Below are 20561 nucleotides of genomic sequence, written 5' to 3'. Positions count from 1 at the left end.
GAGTAGCATTTTGAAAGTATTTCGCAGAAATTTCTATTTTTAGTAACCATGGCAACACTGTTCATCGAAATCCAAAACTGGTACATGTATAGAGAATTATGTATCTAAGTGTAATCTACTTGTGTGCCATTAAGTTATACTGAAATCAGACCAAAGCTACATGTAGGAGGAGTAGCATTTTGAATATATTTCCAAAAAATCTTTATTTTTAGTAACCATGGCAACACCGTTCATCAAAATCAAAAATCGATATAAAGAATTATGTATCTAAGTGTAGGTTACTAGTGTGCTAAGTTATACTGAAATCAGACCAAAACTATAGGAGGAGTAGCATTTTGAAAGTTTTTCACAGAAATTTCTATTTTTAGTAACCATGGCGATGCCGTCCAATGAAATAAAAAAAGATAAAAAGAATTATGTATCTTATTACAGTCTACTTGTGTGCCAAGTTATACTGAAATAGGTCCAAAACTGTAGGAGGAGTAGCGTTTTGAATGTATTTCAAAGAAATTTCTAATTTTAGTAACCATGGCAATAACATTCATCGAAATAAAAAACCGATATACAGAATCATGTATCTTATTAAAGTCTACTTGTGTGCAAAGTTATATTGAAATCAGATCAAAACTGTAGGAGGAGTAGCATTTTGAAAGTATTTCAAAGAAATTTCTATTTTTAGTAACCATGGCAACATCTTTCATTGAAATCAAAAACCGATATATAGAATTATGTATCTTATTATAGTCTACTTGTGTGCAAAGTTAATATTGAAATCAGATCAAAACTGTAGGAGGTGTAGCGTTTTGAAAGTTTTCCACAGAAATTTCTATTTTTAGTAACCATGGCAACACCATTCATTGAAATCAAAAAACCGATACACAGAATTATTCATCTTAGTGTAGTCTACTTATGTGCCAAGTTATATTGAAATCAGACCAAAACTGTAGGAGGAGTAGTGTTTTGAAAAATTGTTTACAGATGGACAGACAGCTAGACGGACGGACTCCGGCCACCTTACTTTCGCATAAGCTCTTCTGGTCTCTGTCCAGAAGAGCTAAAAATGAAAACAAACCTTATATCTCAGGCTTAAATAATTTGCTTTCTTAATAATTACCCTTTTTTGCCTCTGGGATTATTAAATAAATCTACATTTCATTAAATATTAATATGCTATCAGTGGAGTCCTACCAAGTTTCTTTTTTGGAGCATCAAGGACGAGATGGTTGCTATTTTGAAGATTCCCATGAATACGCTTATCGCATGGTTTACACATAAGCAGTGGATGCCCTCCATTGCTCTCTGAACAGTCTGGATGGTGACAGACCTACAAAACAAATGATTATGATTTTTGTTAAAAGAGGAAAGAGTTCTGCATGGTTAATTTTACAAAAGAAGGATAAAGATCTCAAGAGTGTCTGTCTACCAAATCATACATGCTTCTTTGCACCTGTACATCTTCTTTAAAACTTTTTCCTTTATATATATGAAATCCCAGACACGATTAAATTGTACTTTTGTATTATAATTAATGGCAAAGAGTGCAAGCTGTATTAAATTTATCTGCTTTTCACAAAATACAATGTATCCTTTATCATATTTCATGTACAGTACTTTTACAAAAATAAAAGACCCTAAGACCACACCAGTCACTTGATTCAAAACACATTTCAAAAGTCTCTCTGTGATACCAATACATTTAATATACAAAGTAACACTTAAGTGTCTATACCAGGTACATGTTTTATGTGTCGGGGTAACCCCAGGTTTACAACACTCCCTTAGTTAATTGTGTACAAGGGTTACCTCAACTCATGCGCATCCACCTCTTTTAGTCAAAAAAAAAAAGATTAAATTTCTTTTAAAATATTTCTTACAAATATTTCAAATGCTTGTTTGCTTTTTGTTCTGGACTGTGTTATATCATAAATCACTTAGTTTTTATATTAAATATGTTTTAGATGAACTAAAATTAAAATTTTACATACACATGTACACTATATCTAAGAAAATACTCTGCAAGTCTTTTATTTTAACATTTCTTTAAATAGTTACAACACTGAAAATACCTACCATGGCCTGAAATGACTCTGTAACAGTACAGCTTTCCCCTCCCCCTTTTTTGGGTTGTATATTAACCACCGTTACTGTGATCCCATACAGACAAGGTTCACTCAAAGCTTTAACAATATCACAGTTCCGACCTTTTTTAACTTCAGATTTATCGATGTTGAACCTAACTCTCTTTGATACAGATCCTTTGCCATCTTTAATGATTCCATTCATATGTTCCAAACTCTTTGGTGATTTACTTGGTGAATCACATGTGTTACTGGGGGATTCATTATTTGGTGAATCGCTAGTGTTATTTGGTGAATCTTGATTGTTTAGTGCATCACTAGTGTCCTCATCCTCACTAGAATCATGTTTGATAGTTGTATAGGGGTGCTCCTTATCATCATGTTCACGTTGTATAACATAATCTAATGCCTCCAGAACAGACCGAAGATCTTGACTTTCAGTCTCTCCATCACTGCAGGATGATGAAGAATTGTGCTCCAAAACCATAGAAAGGGGAGAGGGATTTCTATCAGGTTCTGGAACTGACAGAATCTCTTTGTCCTTCTTGTTTTCAGTGGATGGGGAAAATAAGTCATCATAAGCAGACACTGGGGAATTTGGGAGCCCACTATCTGGGGAGGACGGTAACAAGGGACTTCTCACTCTCTTCTGTTCACTAGCCAATTTCAATGGACTTTTCCTTCTTGGCCAAGAGAAGCCATATTCCAAGATTGGTAAAAAAAAGTTCAATGGAGATGTTGGTCTGCTATTACTCAGAGGGGGAGTGTCCACATTATCATCATCGACACTGCTGTTGGCCTGAAGCTGGTAGATCTCCGATGATGAGTGAGATTGGCGTGTGAGTTTGATTTTCTTCTTGGAGGCTGATTTTTCTGGAGATGACAGCTGTCGAGCTGCCTGGACTTTGATCTTCTTTGGCTTGCTTTTCTTGGGCATCCTGATCCAGATAAGTACTTGTGATCAGCAGAACCTGAGCAATATCATTTAAAGGAATCAGCACATTCTTTACATTTTCCAATAGTATTGCCATGAATCATTTTTTTATAATCATCCAAGACAATTGGCAAGGATTAAGACACAGCAGTTTCTTAGTAGAGTATTCCATCTCCCGTGGAATCAACTTAGAATTGTAAGATTGTGGAAAGATTTAACTGATGAATATATAGAGTAATAAACTTTTACAGTAAATTTCTACTTTTCTACAGATTTATAATCGTTAATCTTTAAGGAATGTCAACCCTTCTAAAACACAATAACCATAATCCATTGAATATCAATACTAAATGATTAGCAGTCAACAATAGTTCAACAAGCCATTCAAACCAGGCCATAAAGTCGTAAAGTCCATTTAGGAATTATAACCACCACAAGAACACAAAGGGCACATTCCTGATTATCTCGGACATTTATAAACATTTCAATACATGTACTGGGTATGTCTGGACCGAACTCTCAATGTTTGCCTATTCAAAAAAGCATCAGTTTCATTTACATAGGCTTCTGTCTTCCAGTAAGTCAACCAATACAAAACTATCTCCACCCATGTGATTGGCTGTCAATTCAAGGACCTTCGACCGTTTACCGATTCAGAAATAGTCCTGCTTGTAAACAAATACAAAATTAGCTATTCAATGACCACATTACTGATAATCCTTCACCCCTCTTACATTACCACAACTGGCACAAGAGACCACTAAAGACCATTTCTATCACACACATTACTATTTCTTCCACAAAGAACTTATCACTATGAATCACTAGTGCAAACTTCACTCAAGTGCCTTAGACAAAGCATGTCATTTTTGAGGATTAACATTTTGAATGAAATTATTATGAAGTGCTATGCTAGTTTTACAATTTTTAACAACTTGATTTGAAACTACTGTACCTGCAAGAATCAATTAATATAAGCTTATGGACTTTTAAATGCTAGATTTCCCAGACATAACTTAAATTTTCAGACCAGAATACTCATTTACACAAACCAAACTAACATGAAAAGATAACTATCTCTTCTTACAGAATCTGAAGGTGCTTACAAAAACATTCTGAAATTTGAGACAATATTACAAATGAGAGAAAATTTAGGCACAATCACCTGTCTGGCAAGAATAAAACATCTATTTCATCCAGAAAAGATATAAAAAAAAATGTTACCCCTAAATAATAGAGTCTTAACCTGCCAAAATCAATTTATGGTATTTATCTTTGATCTAAAGTAATAGTGAAAAAGTGACTGTACAAAAGTATTTTCCTAAATATTTACACTCAAAAATGTTAATGGTGTACCTACATTGATCCAAATTTACCAAAGCCTCTCCGAAAGATTATTCCATCTTCTTTTCTAAATGACACAATTTTGTTTGAATTTAGAAATGTGTAAACCTAAAACCAGAATTTTTTTTCACCATTCAAACACCCCTTAGATGATCTTGGTTTAAATAACCACTGAAAACACAGACTTTTCAATATCATCCACCTAGAATAGTGATATTTCCTTCCTCTCCCAGTCAATGGGACTGACCTGGATATGAGAACATAGCCCTAATTACAGCACCTACAAACACATGTGGCACCTGCTTCGCACTACACCTTAGAACCTCCTTAACGAGTTACGCAGGCATAAAACGCTTTGCTAACCTCACTGATCAATGCTGAATGGCCTCTTATCTACTTAAATCCTCTTTTTTTCAACATCTTTATTACTGGTTTTTGCGTTCACGGGATGCAAACAATGGACTATGTTTTGGGAGATCTAGTTATTATTCCGCATTATAATCATCAGTGTTTACTCAGATAAAAGAACTCTCAGCAACTGTCATCTTTCAAGAGAACTGTAATCCAACCATACCTATCTATTGCATAACACAGCCAGTCCGGATCAAGCCGTACTATTGTTGATTATCTGCAATCGGGTCCACTAGGAAGATGACTAATTGTTTAATAAGGCTCATCTTGTTAAGTAAAAGTTAGTACAACCTGAAGAGGTAGGGGGATTTAAACTTAACAAATGGCTCCTGCTGGGCCATTTTATAGTCCTCCAAAATGGTTCCATTTAAATCAGGGTTGTGTCATCCACCAGGAAACAAGGTGTGGTACATCCCGATCACTAATATCACTTTTTGCTGAAGTTTTATTGTCAATTAATATCCGGATGATTTGGAGATGAATTTCAATGATCATGATTCAACCATCTGATAAGTTTTTTTATGTGGACTTCAAAAGCTGTGAATAGAGCAGTTTATGGTAATTGATAAAAAAATAAATAGGGGTAGTCGTCTGCGAGCTGATTTATTCATTTCTATCAATCGGCAACTCAAAAGAAATCAGGAGAAGGACTCTAAAAAGAGCTACTGAATCATGGCAACATGTACCTGAACAGAGAGAGACAACTGAAGGTGAAGGGCAAGGGTCACCCAGGATGTGGTGTCTTGCACAACTTAAAGGCTCATTCTCTAACAGACAAGTGGTTTTCAAGTAAATGTTTCTTCCTCTAATATTATACAGAATGCAAACAAAGTAACATACCAGGTGTGCATTATCTAATTCCTGTAAGTCTACACACTGTTTGTTCTGTTATCAATCATCTTCAAACTTTTTTGTTTTTGGTAAAAAAATTTATGGAACAAGGCTTGTCATTACTATTTTGAAGAACAATTTATTTGTTAATTAAAAAGCCTCACCCCCTCTTTTCAAGTTTTCAGTCATGTCATAAACTGATAGAGTTTATCTAGCTATGATTATCAAGAGCTAGCCTATCTGCATGAATTTCATTACAATGAACACCTAGAAGAATATCAGTACAGACATACATGTATTTATCAACACTTCTATTGAATATCGGTTGATAAAGAGCATTTTAACAAGAACTTAAATTCCACTTGGTGGAATCCCTGATACCATCTTAACATCAGTATTATTTGTAGATAATCATCTATAAATCTGCAATTTATCACATTAGCACGGCTTATCACCCATCGACAATAAAAAAAATTATGGAGAAAGTGTTTTTAACAACTCATTAAAATTCAGAAGGCCGCGCTTCATGACTCATTATCCATAGTCTCTTCATGATAATGCTGACACAGAAATATATTGTACACCAAAGGACCAAATAATCTTCTCAAGTTGTATTTATTTTTTGGATGAAAAACATACAGTATTCATCTTTGTAAACAAAATATTTGTCATCTTTGACACGTCTTTTCTTTACGCTGACAATTACAGCTGAGCAACGAATGAATACTTGGAAGAAGACGGAAAATGACTGGATGACCCAATGTCATCAGAAGAAAGAATTACTGAAAACTTGCTATACTGACTCATAGGGTCCATTTAGCTTGCCTTCAAATGCTCTAGGATTAACAGAATTGACTCCTCTATATCACTAAGCAAAAGGAATTAGTGATTTGATGATCAATCATTCTACAATAGCTTAAACAAAGCAACAAGTCATTAGATGAACAAGAACTCCATATTTCTGTCAAAAAAGAAAAGGGAAACACTTCCAGAGATCACAAGTCCAAATGATCGAGACTCCAAAACCCCCATTTTTTCTGATGAATTTTAATTATATCAAATGGTATTTAAAATTATAATTTATTTGCTTAACTGTAAATAATTCTTTAGAAAATTTCATTTTATTTGGATTACATTAGATTTAAACTTATTTTTAAAAAAGCATGACTGTTAAAAAATGTATATTTAAATGAACCAAGCCACAGGCCGTCAATCTGGCAAATAAATACAGATCTCAGAATTATCAAAAGTAAATTCAGTGACCTTCCAGTTAAAAACAACAGGTAATTCAATTATTATGAGCATGAAGTTTGATAAAAATATCTTGAAAGTTTTCTTTGAAAATTGAGCTAAGAATAGTAAGGTCAAGGTCATGAAGGTCAAAGCCGAAAATACTTGATGCACTTAAATACCTCGCACCAATATGTATCAGCAGATGAAGTTTGATAAGAATATCTTGAATAGTCTCTTTAAAACTGAGTTAAACAGAAATTAAGAAAAGTGAGGTTAAGGTCAAAGGGAAGGTTCAAGGTCAAAAACTTTTAATGCAGTTGAATAGCTCTCACCAATATGTATCAGCATATGAAGTTTGATAAGAATATCTTCAATAGTCTCTTTAAAACTGAGTTAAATACAAAACTCTCTGTGACAGAGAGATGGAAGGTAGGAAGAAGGACATGACAAACACTGTATACCCCTGCCATATTCATGGTAGGGCATAACATGATTTTCGACAAGTAACATTTGTTGACAACTGTCTGATGGACAAGTGTACATTTTAATTCACGAAGAGCCCTGGTATAATAAACATATATTATATTTTGATAAAATCTTATTAACTTATGATTATCTACCAGACATTTTTAGTTAGTGTTTAGATAAATCCAGTGACATTTACAATCTCCAATTTTCAAAACACCAGAAAAGGTAAAGGAAAAGGTCAAGCAATATTTTCGAGTTGGGCCATACAGAAATTATTTTTTTCTGCATAAAAATAGATTTTTTAGGTTTCCAAACCTGTAATTTTCCGAAACCTAATACTCTCAGGAATATTGAACAAAATTTGAATGGGCCATGCAAAAATTCTAGTATGTTAATTTTCCCGTTTGTGCATCAGTGTTGTTTTAAAGAGCAATAAAAAATACTTCCAAGATCTCAAGTTTTGAAAGATGATTAAGAAATCAAGTGTAAATTTTCTTTGATTAAAAAATTATATGGGGAAAATCGGAATCATGGCTTGACTAAGAAATCAAAATTTTAAAAGATATCTCAATTAAGTTCTAGTCATGAGAATCAACTGTGACCTGTATATGTTTTGATCACTTTGATTTGATTTGAAACAGCTAGTGTACTGTAATGTCAAGTACAGTTACAGCTATCCAATTCACCCTGATAGATCAAAAGAAGACAATCTGACATACATATATTCCTCCAACCTGTCTTTGTTTTCAGGTCTTCTGATGAATGGATTTATAATTTTGCATAAAGGCAATAAATATTGTAAATTTTGAAATTTTAAAAATGGTAATTATTTCTTTAAAAAATACTATATTTTCATCCATATTAATACCTTAAAGTGTCCCAAGTAATACAAACCATTACCAGGTAAGCTAAAGATAGAAAATTGATTGAAGACCTTCTGAGGAGATCAAACAAGAGAAGATGTGCCTTGCTGTAATTGGACAAATCTCTGAACTACATTGACACAATGGGATGTGATGATCATACTTAAACAAGAGATCTCACACCTGACAAATCATCAATGTCATGTTTATGGTTTTCAATTAAAACTTTTTATACCCGTTGGCTGCTTAAAAAACAAGCACCATCACTGTAGAAAGATCATTCTCTTTCATCTTATTCTCTGTCAATATTTATTTCTTCCTTTAGAAAATATGCTAAATTCCACTTTACCTTTATTTTTTTCTTCTTTTTTTTTTGTAAATACACTTTGAATATAAAGTACTGATAGATGCATTAAAGAAGTTTTTCTGTTTACACATTAGTTCAAACTTTATTGCCTGAAAGCAGGATCAACCCTTAATTTACATCTTTATTTTGTCCAAAAAACCTGGAGTGCATTCTTTGCAGCATATTTACAGGTCTTTAAACCTCTGACAGCCATGCTTTAGCCTGAAGTCCTGGCATTGATGATTTGATCCAAACCTATTTCATATAGTAGAAAAACATGTCCACATGCCACTTCAACACAAAGAAAGGGCATATATCTTACATGTGATACCATGGGACAACTGGCAACTACATATTTTCATTCTCAGATTTCAAGCATTTTGGTCCTCTAAGTTGCCCTCCATCATTCAATCCAGACAAGAATTGTGTATAAATTCCCTTTATTTGAGTCAACGACCTTCTTGCCTTTTGGAAGAATACAATCATCTCTTGATGATTTCTTTGTGAAAAATACTTTCAATAAATTTATGTCTTTGAACCATAAATTCTTCAATTTCACATTTCTTAGTTGTCCATTGGCCATGTTAGAAGTATTCATCTTTTTGGGTAAAGAAATTAGAATATTAAAAAGATTTGGTTCATAGCCCATGAAAAACATAGGTCATCAGAGATTACAGAGCTCACCTCAACAATGTTGTCCTGAAGAAAGTTCCACATTAAACTAATAATTTCATAGTGCATATCCCAAGATGCAAAATTTATGCAATTTTGCTCTGATAGGGCTTGCAGTTACTTGGCAATGAACTTATCCAAGAACTTCAAACTAATCACTCATCCAGAAAATGTTGTTCAAATCCAGCATCTGAAGCAAGTTTAAGAGTGTTCATCCCTTGATGCATCATCCATGCAAGTTTAGTTCAGATAGGCCTTATAGTTTCTTGGTAATGGACTTGCACCAAAAACTTTAACCTGGTCACTCAACTGGAAAATTAAGGTCAAATCCAGCATCCACAGCAATTCAAGTAGTGTGCATCCTTAGATGTATCGTTTATGTAAGTTTGGTCAAGGTATGGCAAATAGTTAATTTCGAATGAAGCTGCTCCAAAAACTTTAACCTAGTCCCTCATCTGGAAAATGTAGGTCAGATACAGCATCCAAAGCAAGCCTGGTAGTGTGCATCCTTAGATGTATCAGCTATGCAAATCTGGTCAACATAAGGCTCAAAGTTACTTTTGAATGACTTTAACCTGGTCACTCATGCAGAAAATGTAGGTGAGATCCAGCATTTGAAGCAAGCCTGGTAGTGTGCATCCTTAGATGTATCATCCATGCAAGTTTGGTCAACATAGGGCCTAATTGGAAATGTGATCTGCTCCAAAAACTTTAACCTGCTCCAGAAACAATAACCTGCTCTAAAAACATTAACCAGGTCATTCTTACGCTGAAATTGCAGCATCTGAAACCTTGACTGATACAATGAAACACACTAGAAGCATCTTCCATGCATCTCTGATTAATGTAGGGCATAGAAACACTTAAAAAGAAAACTACACCAAACTATTTCACCTGGGACGTCGATGCCAAGGGTATCACATAAGCTCCCTCCGAATTCATTGAGGTGAGCTAAAAACTTAGTGTACAGAAAATATACCTTTAACTTTTATTTTTAGTTGCTTAAAACTTCTTAAATGAGATAATATTTGGGCTCCCTGTTACTGATGAGGATGAGGAAAAGGATTCCTCAAACCAATTTAGTTATAAATGTACCCACTCTGCAATCTTTGAAATGACCAACAATAAATTTGAAGATTTTATAGTTTCACTATTATTGTTTGCCCAACTGTCTGTTTGTCGCTCAGTCTGCAAGATGCTTCACACATTTGTTTCATCATATTCAAATTTTTGGGAAAATTGTATACAGGAAAAAGAGAAAATTAAAGTGCTAGGATCCCTTTATGCATAAAATGGCCCTGCCAATAATATATACAAAACATGTTTTATAATCTTTAGAAACAGTTCTTTCATTACATAATGGCACAATTTGAATCAGAGGTTGGCCTCCAATGCAAAATATTGAGAAACAGCTTAAACTTTTGGCCATTTTCTTCAAAAAAGCCATTGTTTCTATGGAAACAAAGGAAGATCAGCTTGGGCTTACACTTTTTAACTTACAATGGCAAAGTTTCTAGTTTTACTTTGCTATTGAATACAGTTTATCACTTTCTCTATCAATCCATGTCAATGTTATGGAGATTCTTCTAAATTACATAAACGTTAAATTGCCCAAATTCAATTAAGTCCAACTTCCATGGTGTCTTTATCAGACCTGCTTTATGTCAACATCCAGGTGCTCTGAGGATAGCATGGCTTAGTGGTGCAACAGAATCCATCTTAGATTTTCCTTCATCATTTTCAGATGGCAAAACTGGATTGTGATTTAGACTGCAATCTGAAAGCAGGGTTGTTCCTAAGACCCAGGGGCTGGGGAATTTCCCTGCCTATAATGATGTTATCCCCTGGTTATTCTGGTAATCCCCCTCAACCCTTGGTTGGGGGAGGAACCCCAGACCCTCTTCTGCTTTTTTAATATCTCCTGCAGTTATTTCTCTTCTTAGGGACAACCCTGGAATTGATCTGCTAGTATAGCTAGTATAGTTCAATACAGGCAAAATTCTGCATCAAGATTCCCACTTCAATAAGAATATCCTTATGTACAAATTCTTCCATGATCGATCCTTGATAATATTGTCATCTAATGGTGTAATTTCATTTTCAGCTTCTTTTACTGGCATTCCATTGACAATCTTCTTACTACTTTTTAAAAACTCAAACTAAAAATTCCAAATTTTACTCACCCTAACAGCAATATGCTTATGTTGACAGTGTGAACTCTGACACTCCATGACATCTACCCCTGGATCCCAACCATCTGTATCACAATCTGAAAATATCATAAAAATCATTTATCAAGAGAAATCATCATTAAACAACTCCTGTAAATTAAACGTACACTATATCAATTGATGCTCCCCACTGTTGGAAAATTATGATTATATCATAGGAAACAAATCACAAGTCATACTTGCACACCTGTTGAAATTGATCAGAAATAATGACAAAAGTAATCCAGATCAATATTTGGAAAATTGACAATTTCCTCTCCAGAAACCAGCAATAAAAAGTACACTTAAAATTATAAAGATTTTAAACCCCTCATGATTGAAATCTCACCACACCCTGCCTAAACAAATTCTTCTGCATTTCTTCTATATTCTCTTGGTATTTCCTACCATAAGCAAGAAAAGTTATTCCAATTTTGGCATTAAGTTATGTAGTGGAGGCAATGCCCTGACTTTACCTTTCACAGACGAATACCACAGCAAAATATGCAGGCCACAGAGTCATACTTTGTATTTTGTACAAATCCCACTTTGCAGACGTCAAAAAAATTATCTTGTCATAAAATCAGGCATGTCAAAAAAAAAAAAACCAATTCACTTTCTGGGTAAAATGTTTATTATTACACCAACTCTTTCCATTACTTAAGTCACCACCATGATTTCCCTTGTGGTACTTAAAACAAACAACAGTCCAAAGTAATTACCTATAATAAAAACTACTACTAATTACACTATATTTACCTTTATGCTGTCAAAAAGTGGCTCAAAATAGCTCTGATAGAAGTATGTAAGCATATCGGTAAACATAGGTAACAAATGTTCGTGGAGGGATCGGACAGGTGTCAGGTAAGTTATTATCTTACAAGGACTGGGGGAGCATTAATGTTTACAAACAAGAAGGTGGAGGGTCCTTCTTAAGAAAACATGCAGGTCAACATTATCTCTGTGTTTCTACCATAGTTAGAAATTTAAAACAGTATGCACTGCTGTACACCTACCTCACTGGACTACCAGCTCTCCATATATTGAATACACAGAATGTTTGCATAAGTTTACATTTCTGTCAGTCACTGCATGCAGTTTCTGGCATATATGAATACAAATATTTCAATTCTCTCCTTTAATAATTAACCAAAAATTAAAATTAAATATTTCAGATCTAGCTTATATAATGAACTTGTTTTTCAACTTGTCATGAAATTCTTGACAAATTACTATTTAAATCATGACATTTATTGTGGAGGAAGTTTATTACACATCTATACAATTTATTAAATGGTTGAAAATGAGGAATCATTTTTCTTAATCTTCATCTTGTACCTAATTCAGATCTCATAAATATCAGATTACCTAATTACAAACAGATACTCTCTGAGATGTATGTTGACAGTATTCTATATAATGTCTACATCGGCCATAAAAAAATAAATATAACAATTTACTTTGGTACGATATTCATAAACATGTTGAAAAGGTTAATAAACTGCGGAAAATATCTTAGCTGTACATCTACATTAAACCATGAATGTTGTCTTATATTATTCTTAGTTCAAGTTTGATAGTCATTGTTTTCTAAATTTATTTCAAGTATATGTATCTTTTAACTATCAAATAAGCAAATAATTTTACAAATTGAAGTAGAGTGAGTTATTATTTAAATCTACATATAAGATTCCACTACTAAAAAATATTCCCAAAATGGTCATACAAATATTCAACAAATGGTCAATGAAATTTGCTGGCTCATATACCTTTGTATGACTTTTAAAATCCAAATGGTCACTTCCGAATACAACAGTTTTGGCTCAATAGATGGCTTGAATACCAGGAAAAAAACACCCAGCTAAGGTGATATAATAGATCAAGAAGGTCAGAATGCCATATACACGATTAGTAGGTAATGCATCACGCTTCAACGGCACAAACAATATGTATTAGATCTCGGATTGTTCTAACGCTTCAAAGGTTATGTAGCACTGTCACAATATACACATACAAATGACACACTTTTAAAAATCTCTGCAAACTTGCAGTGCTTGAGTGAATTTCTAACCACAATGCTCCAGGCATTAAAGAAATGGCTAGTTTTGTTTTTAAGCAATGAATGTACAGCAAATATATTCTATCTTTTCCCGAATCTTTCATCATATGGGTGAATTACAGGTAAATTCTTGACATAGAATGACACATTCCTTGTGGGCTAGCTGACAATTTATTGATGGATTATTTTACTGGGGTTCAATGCAAATGAAGTCATAAATGACCTAGTCTTTATGAATATATGCAATATTCGGCACACATGTATGTATCACGATAGTGAATTAACAATTTTTGAGCCTTATCAATATTAAAGCCTTAGATAATTCTTCTACACAATATACCGATACATGTACTAAAATTCATGTCTTTTTTTTTTCTTTCTTTTTTTTTTGCATTTGCAATTTTTAAAAAAGTCCAGTAAATGCACATGTATGAAAAAGGAAAGTGTACTTTACTTATACTCAGTAACACTTATACATAGCCATGTACATGATGTATGAAATTTATCACATCTCTAGGTCACCTGTGTGGCACAGTGGTGAGAGTCATGGAATTCTAAGGAGTTATAATCCTTACATTGTGGGTTTGGATCAACCACAGAGTGTGAAGATCAGTAATCTGGATACAATAACACTGTATAAACCTTGGTGCCATGTCGCAAAATGTGCTGGCACAAAAAAAATCCTTCACTACTCACTGGCCATAAGTGCCACATACATGCATGCAGGTCTTAATTTGCAACCTTACACAAGCCATTGGCAAAATGAGTGAAAAAAGGATGGAAAAAAACCAACAAGCTGCAGTCGTATGAACATGCCAAAGACCCATACATGTATATCATGTAAAACTAGCTACCTTATCTGACAAATTTATATCTTTTACACTGAGAATAAATTTAAAATATAATTAATATTTTACACCACAAAACATTGATGATCTATCATTAAAATTTTGAAGTAGATCTAGTTATATACTCTTCTTTCCCTCATATTAAAATGTCCCACTTTCACTAGTTTAAACCTGATGGTCAAACACATGCCTGACCTCTCACTCTTTTGCTGTTGTTTCTGTATCATTTAAACACCTAGCAACACCTCACCCCCCTCAATTAACATTCATATGCCATTGGTTATATTGCATTAAAAAGGTTTCAAAAAAATTTTTAAAAAATTATAGGAAGATCCCCCCCCCCCCCATGCACTCCTGAGCTTTATTCATTTTGCTTGACCTTATTTTTGTGGCTCAACACACCCCCTTCTTTGAAAAACTTTGTCTTGGGTTTATGCCTCTCACACTATTTTCCTTTAGAAAATAAATCATATTGTTATACCTTTGAAAATTGTTTCCTATACAATTCTATACTTAAAAAAGTCTAACATTTCCAATGCTTTACTGAGCGGTCATAAAAAAATCGATGTTTGACCGCAGAGCGAGATATTGGACCTATAGGTGAGATGTTGGACCGCTTACGTCACAGTGTGGGCAGGGTCAGGTGTATCTTATTTGCATTCGTTATAATTTTACGGAATTGATCAAGTTTAAACTGCAGTGCGGGTAAACAAAATTTACATCATGTTATGTCAAAATATAAAGTAAAATGTGTAACAAAACATTTATTGACTCTGTTCTCGGGCAAAATGCACTTTGTAGACCCCTCAAACCAAACTGTTTGCCTTCGGCCTAACGGCTTCAGGCAAACAGTTTGGTTCTTGGGTCCGACAAAATGCATGTTGCCCTCCAACCCAGTCAATAAAGGTATAATATTAGGTTGGTTACTGACTATCCACAGAAATATATCAGGTTGATCAATGTCACAGATGGCTTTGCCTCGCCCTTCTATGAGATTGATCATGACTATTTCTGTAGACAGTGTCAGCTGCATTAAACACTATACATGGCTTGTTGATAATTCAACTTGCATAATTTTACACTTCTGCTGAATATCACTGGCCATGGACTTTTTTCTTATGTTTGCCACATAAAATAGTCAAAGGTTTATGTTAAATTAAGCTTTTAAAATAAACAAGACTGACTACTTAAATTTGCAAGTGAACATTTACATGATCCCTATATTCATGTTCCAAGTAAAATGTGGATCAGAAAGTCTTTGCTAAACTCCAGCTTGACAAATACATAATGTATATATATAGCTTCACTAAAACATGTATTTTAACAAGATGCGTTTGTGAAACACTGATGCCCCCATATGGCAATTTATAGCGAAGGTTAAACTTTCTCAAATGCAAATCAAATATGTTGGTACCCAAAGTAAGGTCTTGTCCCGAGGAATATATTTGTGAAATATGAAAGCCCTAGCTAGCAACAACCATTGAAAAGATATGGAAAAGGTTCAAGTTTTTCAAAAGAAAGTCAAACATCAAGGTCAAGGTAAAATGGTCAAATTAATGGTGCCCAAGGAAAGACCTTCTCAAAAGAAATATACTTGTGAAATATGAAAGTCCTGGCACCAACCATTCAAAAGAAATGGCCAAGGTTAAAGTTTTTCAAAAGTAAGTCAAACTCCAAGGTCAAGGTCAATGGGCTATAATTGTTGGTATCTTGTCACAAGGATTACACAGGTGAAGTATGAAAGCCCTAATACCAACCGTTCAAGAGTTATGGCCAAGGTTAAAGTTTTTCAAAAGTAGGTCAAACTCCTAGGTCAAGGTCAAAGGGTCAAAGTTGTTGGTCTCCAAAGGAAGGTCTTGTCACAAGAATTATATTTGTGAAGTATGAAAGCCAAAGCACCAACTGTTCAAAAGTTATGGCCAAGGTTAAAGTTGGGTAAAATTTTGTAAAACTGGGTCAAACTCCAAAGTCAAGGTTAAATATGATGGTACCCAAAGAAAGGTCTTGCCAAAAGGAATACACATGTGAAATATGAAAGCCATAGCTCCAACCAATCAAAAGTTATGAGCAATGCTAAAGTTTTTGCAGACAAACAGATAAACAGACAGATGGATGGACAGGACAAAAACTATATACCCCCCAATCTTCGATACGGGGGCATAAAAAAACTATTATACAATTAGGTATGTTGAAATAAATACTGATTACATATCTTATGACAAAAAATGCAGAAATTGTTAATAATTATGACCATCCTATGTACTATTATATAAATATTGCATGTAGTTGAGTGTTACATTGAAAATTTTCAATGTTACACTCAACTACATGCAGTATTTATTATATTATACTGAATGTTTTATAACAAATACATATTTCAGTGAACCTTGCGTGCATAAATTCTGCGCAGTCAATATTTCTTTGAATATCTCATGTCGTCAAGCAATGTTGACTGTTGCTACGCTGGAGGGCGTGGCTTCATTATTCAGCGTGTAATAGTGTTTTTTAACAAATGTTTCTCGACGAATCAGATTCAACTAATTTACATGAAAGTTAGGGCTGTCACGGTTCCAAAATTTTTCGGGTCGGGTAGGTTCTGTAAATTTTCGGTTCAGTTTCGGGTTTTTCGGTTTGGTTATTTACATTTATTTTATTCCTTAAATTCATGAAATTAACTTGAAAAATCTTTATTTGTTATGTTACATTCACCTTGAAAACATATCTTTATCATATTCAATTCTTGACATTGGTGTTCAGGACTACTAAGCCGACTATTACCTACAACCTGATTATTCTTGCTGATTTTCATAATTATCTAATCCTTTCGTGACAAGTGCTTTGTCATACAATGAAGTAGAATTCAGCTGTTATTTTATAACTTTTATCGTCATCATTCTTTTGATTTTGACGTCATTTTTGTATAAAAACAGATTCTAACATATAAACAAGACCCAAACCGAAATCCGGAAAAATGGAACTGAAACTGAACTGAACAACTTGGACTGCGGTTTTCGGTTATTTCGGGGAACCGTGACAGCCCTAACAAAAGTATAAAGTTAGGTAATGTGTGGAAGTTACATGCTATACACAGTGCTAATCATGAATCCACAGTGATTCAGTAGCGGTTCTACCTTACATATAGTAACAACAAAGAAGCCGAGCTTAAGGAAAAGAAGAATTTGGATTTTGTTGACTAAATGGCATTGTAGCATTTACCACCGATACATATATGAATTATTACAACATTGACTATTAATACCTGTACAGAAAGATGGTGGTATTTCAGCCTAGAGTCCAAGAATACAATATCCTTAAGCTTTTTACACCCACCTCTTAAGCTCAACTCCAGTTCAATTGCTTCCAATAGCCCTGTCATTTCCACAATTATCACAATTCACAAGACAGATGTCTGTGTTAAATGTGTCAAGCCGTCCTCTTAATGCTTGCTAGGATATAGCCAATGGTTGGCATAATTGTGTCTTATCTGGCTCTAAAGTTCAAACATGAAGCAGTCCTAATCCATGATCAAGAAGAATCTTTGTACTCATTTGCAGACCTTTCCATTTACTGCCATAAGCTAGTTATCATCTTCCCTTTCACATGGCCAATCACAGAAAAATAACAATTTGTACAAGAAACAAAGAAACATTGACACCTGCAGAAAGAATGTGTCAAAACATACACCTGGGATAGATTTCTTCCTAAAAAAAAAATTCAGTTAAAAAAAAAAATCAAAAAATATCTTCCAAATCTAAAAACTACTTACTTCATTTTGATTCAACTAAAGCCATATTTTGTTCTTTCTTTTCTTTAGGTTGTGTTTTTGAGCATTTAAGTCACAAGTATTGCTTAATGGATGGGGTCCAATATTTAACAAGAAGAGTCAACAAATGTTAACACTGGGCTTTGGAGAGCCTCGACACATCTAAATCAATAAATCATAGCAGTTGTTCAGTGGAGGGTAAGTGTAAATATTTCCTATCAGTCACTGGCAAAAAAAAAATTTAGTAGTAAGCCACTGTTTTAATGTGGATGTTCCCAATGATATTCTGCCCTTCTAAAGCAGAAGGACTTCAAGGTCTTCAAACTTATCAGAAGACATGAAAATCATGCATATTATCTTTCAAATAAAGGATTTAATCAAACATTTCTGATAATAAATGGCGATTTCAAGAAAATACCTCTGAACAGGAACAGTCTTTTTAAAAATTCAATTACAACATAAGAGTTATGTTTCTGAATAAATTACACAAAAAAGATCAATGGCAAGGAATTCATAAGGATTATGCTGGATTTAACCCTCATAAATATTTTCAATACACTAATATTCATTCACATCACTTTTTTCACCTTGAAGGTTAAGAAGATAAACACAGAATATAAAACCGCCATGTTAAACAGAAATTTAACAGCAACAATCAAGACATTTCTGAGAGACCTCTCTACACCAGAAAATAGACATCCTATAAACAGGATAAGCATTATATTAATCCTTCATCTACACAAAAATTATACACAATGAAAAAAAAATGTTCCAAATCCAAATTAAAGAATTTTGAAAAACGCTGCTCATTTAAATCTCCATTTCTGCTTCCTAATTCCCACAATCATAATCACTTTATTAACTTCTACAACTTTATCTAAACTGGCAGAGGAAAAGCTTTGATAATTACCAGACTTCTCATAAAAAGAGTTCAACTATCATTACACTCTTAAGCAATGTTTAAAACCTCAAAAGAAAAAAAAATTGTCAATTTTTGGAATCAAACGGAAATGATAATGCATTATTGATTACACTGAAAACAGGAACACCTCGAAAAATGATTATGTAATTATATACAGTAATTGAACTCTTACATGTACCTGAAGAACAGACAAAATTATATATCACTGTGCTTCCCTTATTCGTTACTGTTGGTCTTCCTTTTTGTCAACACTTAATTCATTCACCATGCATTGTCAGGAAAAAAGAATACCCAGTTTACAACAAATGTGGAACATCCTGCAACAACGGAGAAATGCAGAAGTTTGTATTGTTACAATTTCAAATACGGAATTGCTCAACAGATGAACTACTGTTTGTCATACATGCCCAAAAGATGGTTTATTAGAAAGTTTATGGTAGAATCAATAAGAGTGACATTTTCTCATTTACTCAAGCATTTGAATACAGTCATTGTACTTATGGATGACTGCCTAATAAAATCCAAGGCTTTTACATGGGGCTATAGTTCTTCTAAACAGTTTCTCCAGACCAGTTCATGATCTGTATCAAGTTACTATGTATCTCTTCAACACATCAATGAGTCAGTGAAATTAAGAGATAAAATCTTGCACTGTGCAATGATGCACCTAGGTGGCATACATTACACCTCATCTATCAACTTGACAGATTATAGTAATTAAGAAATTTGTCCACTAAAATGTTTGTGATCATTGACAATTTTTAGAATAATTACTGTTTCCTCAGAACTTTAGAATGGAAATTATGGTAAATTACTTTTTTTTACGTCTTAGAATTAAATTAACAAATTTCAAACATAGAGATAAATTACCTCCTGTATAAGAAACACTTCCATATTCACTGTCGGAAGTTTCTTGAGATTGAAAACTTTCACAATCTGAGCTCATTTTCCGAACCAGCTCGGGTGTGTGTGAGCTCCGACTGTCACAATCCGAGTCACCCCGAGTCTCACAGTTGAGAGGAAGATTTTCCACAATTTGAGGATCTTCATCATCCAAGCTCTGTACAGTTATCATCCTTGGACCAGGACTTTCAGGGGAGTTCATCCATACCACAACTGGCTTGGGTTCCATATTTCCTCAAATTCTAACTTAAACCTTGTAACTCATTTGACTTTTTTCACACTTTGGGAAAATATTTCTTTGAAGGATAGTTTCTATCCCATGATAAATAAGTGTTTCTTTTTAAGAACTCGTGTCCTAATCTGCCTTGTCAACAGTTTAGTATAAACAAATTCCTCTGGCCTTCAGGAATCCCATCTTGACATAAAAGGACTAAAATAGGAAGACTCTTGTGCAATAGAATACACAGGCTTTTTAACAAAGTAAAAAGTATCTCTGCTCATTAAATGTCTAATCCTCTTAGGAACAAGGTATCCAGCAGGTATTAAATGTAATACATTGTGTCCAAAAACCATATACAGCTACTGTATGTCTAGTTCTCTAAGAGGTGACATATCTGACACATATTTTTGCTAGCCACTAACGATGGCAGGTATGTATAAAACTTGCATCTCAAAT

General features: G+C 33.9%; 1 protein-coding gene across 5 annotated transcripts in view; it reads right to left on the bottom strand.

Annotated features, from left to right (window-relative positions):
- Positions 1-17825, bottom strand: part of LOC133171891 (pleckstrin homology domain-containing family G member 5-like) — a 62216-nt gene extending 44391 nt beyond the window's left edge. For 3 of the 5 annotated variants that reach the window (XM_061306684.1, XM_061306687.1, XM_061306686.1), the window contains exons 1-2: positions 2071-3111; positions 1189-1324 (exon numbers count right to left, since the gene is read on the bottom strand). In XM_061306684.1, coding sequence (XP_061162668.1) covers positions 1189-1324; positions 2071-3015 — 1081 coding nt within the window. In that variant the 5' untranslated portion in view covers positions 3016-3111. Of the gene's footprint in view, positions 1-1188; positions 1325-2070; positions 3112-4719; positions 4967-11363; positions 11450-17627 lie in introns of those variants that run through there. The other 2 variants (XM_061306688.1, XM_061306685.1) reach the window with 2 other exon arrangements.
- Between the last annotated feature and the right edge of the window lie 2736 nt (positions 17826-20561).

The sequence above is a fragment of the Saccostrea echinata genome, unplaced genomic scaffold (assembly GCF_033153115.1).
Source record: "Saccostrea echinata isolate AGI-Se365-2 ecotype Australia unplaced genomic scaffold, CSIRO_AGI_Sech_v1 ptg000054l, whole genome shotgun sequence".
In the NCBI taxonomy this organism is placed as follows: domain Eukaryota; kingdom Metazoa; phylum Mollusca; class Bivalvia; order Ostreida; family Ostreidae; genus Saccostrea; species Saccostrea echinata.
This window is presented reverse-complemented; position numbering and strand designations above follow the sequence as displayed.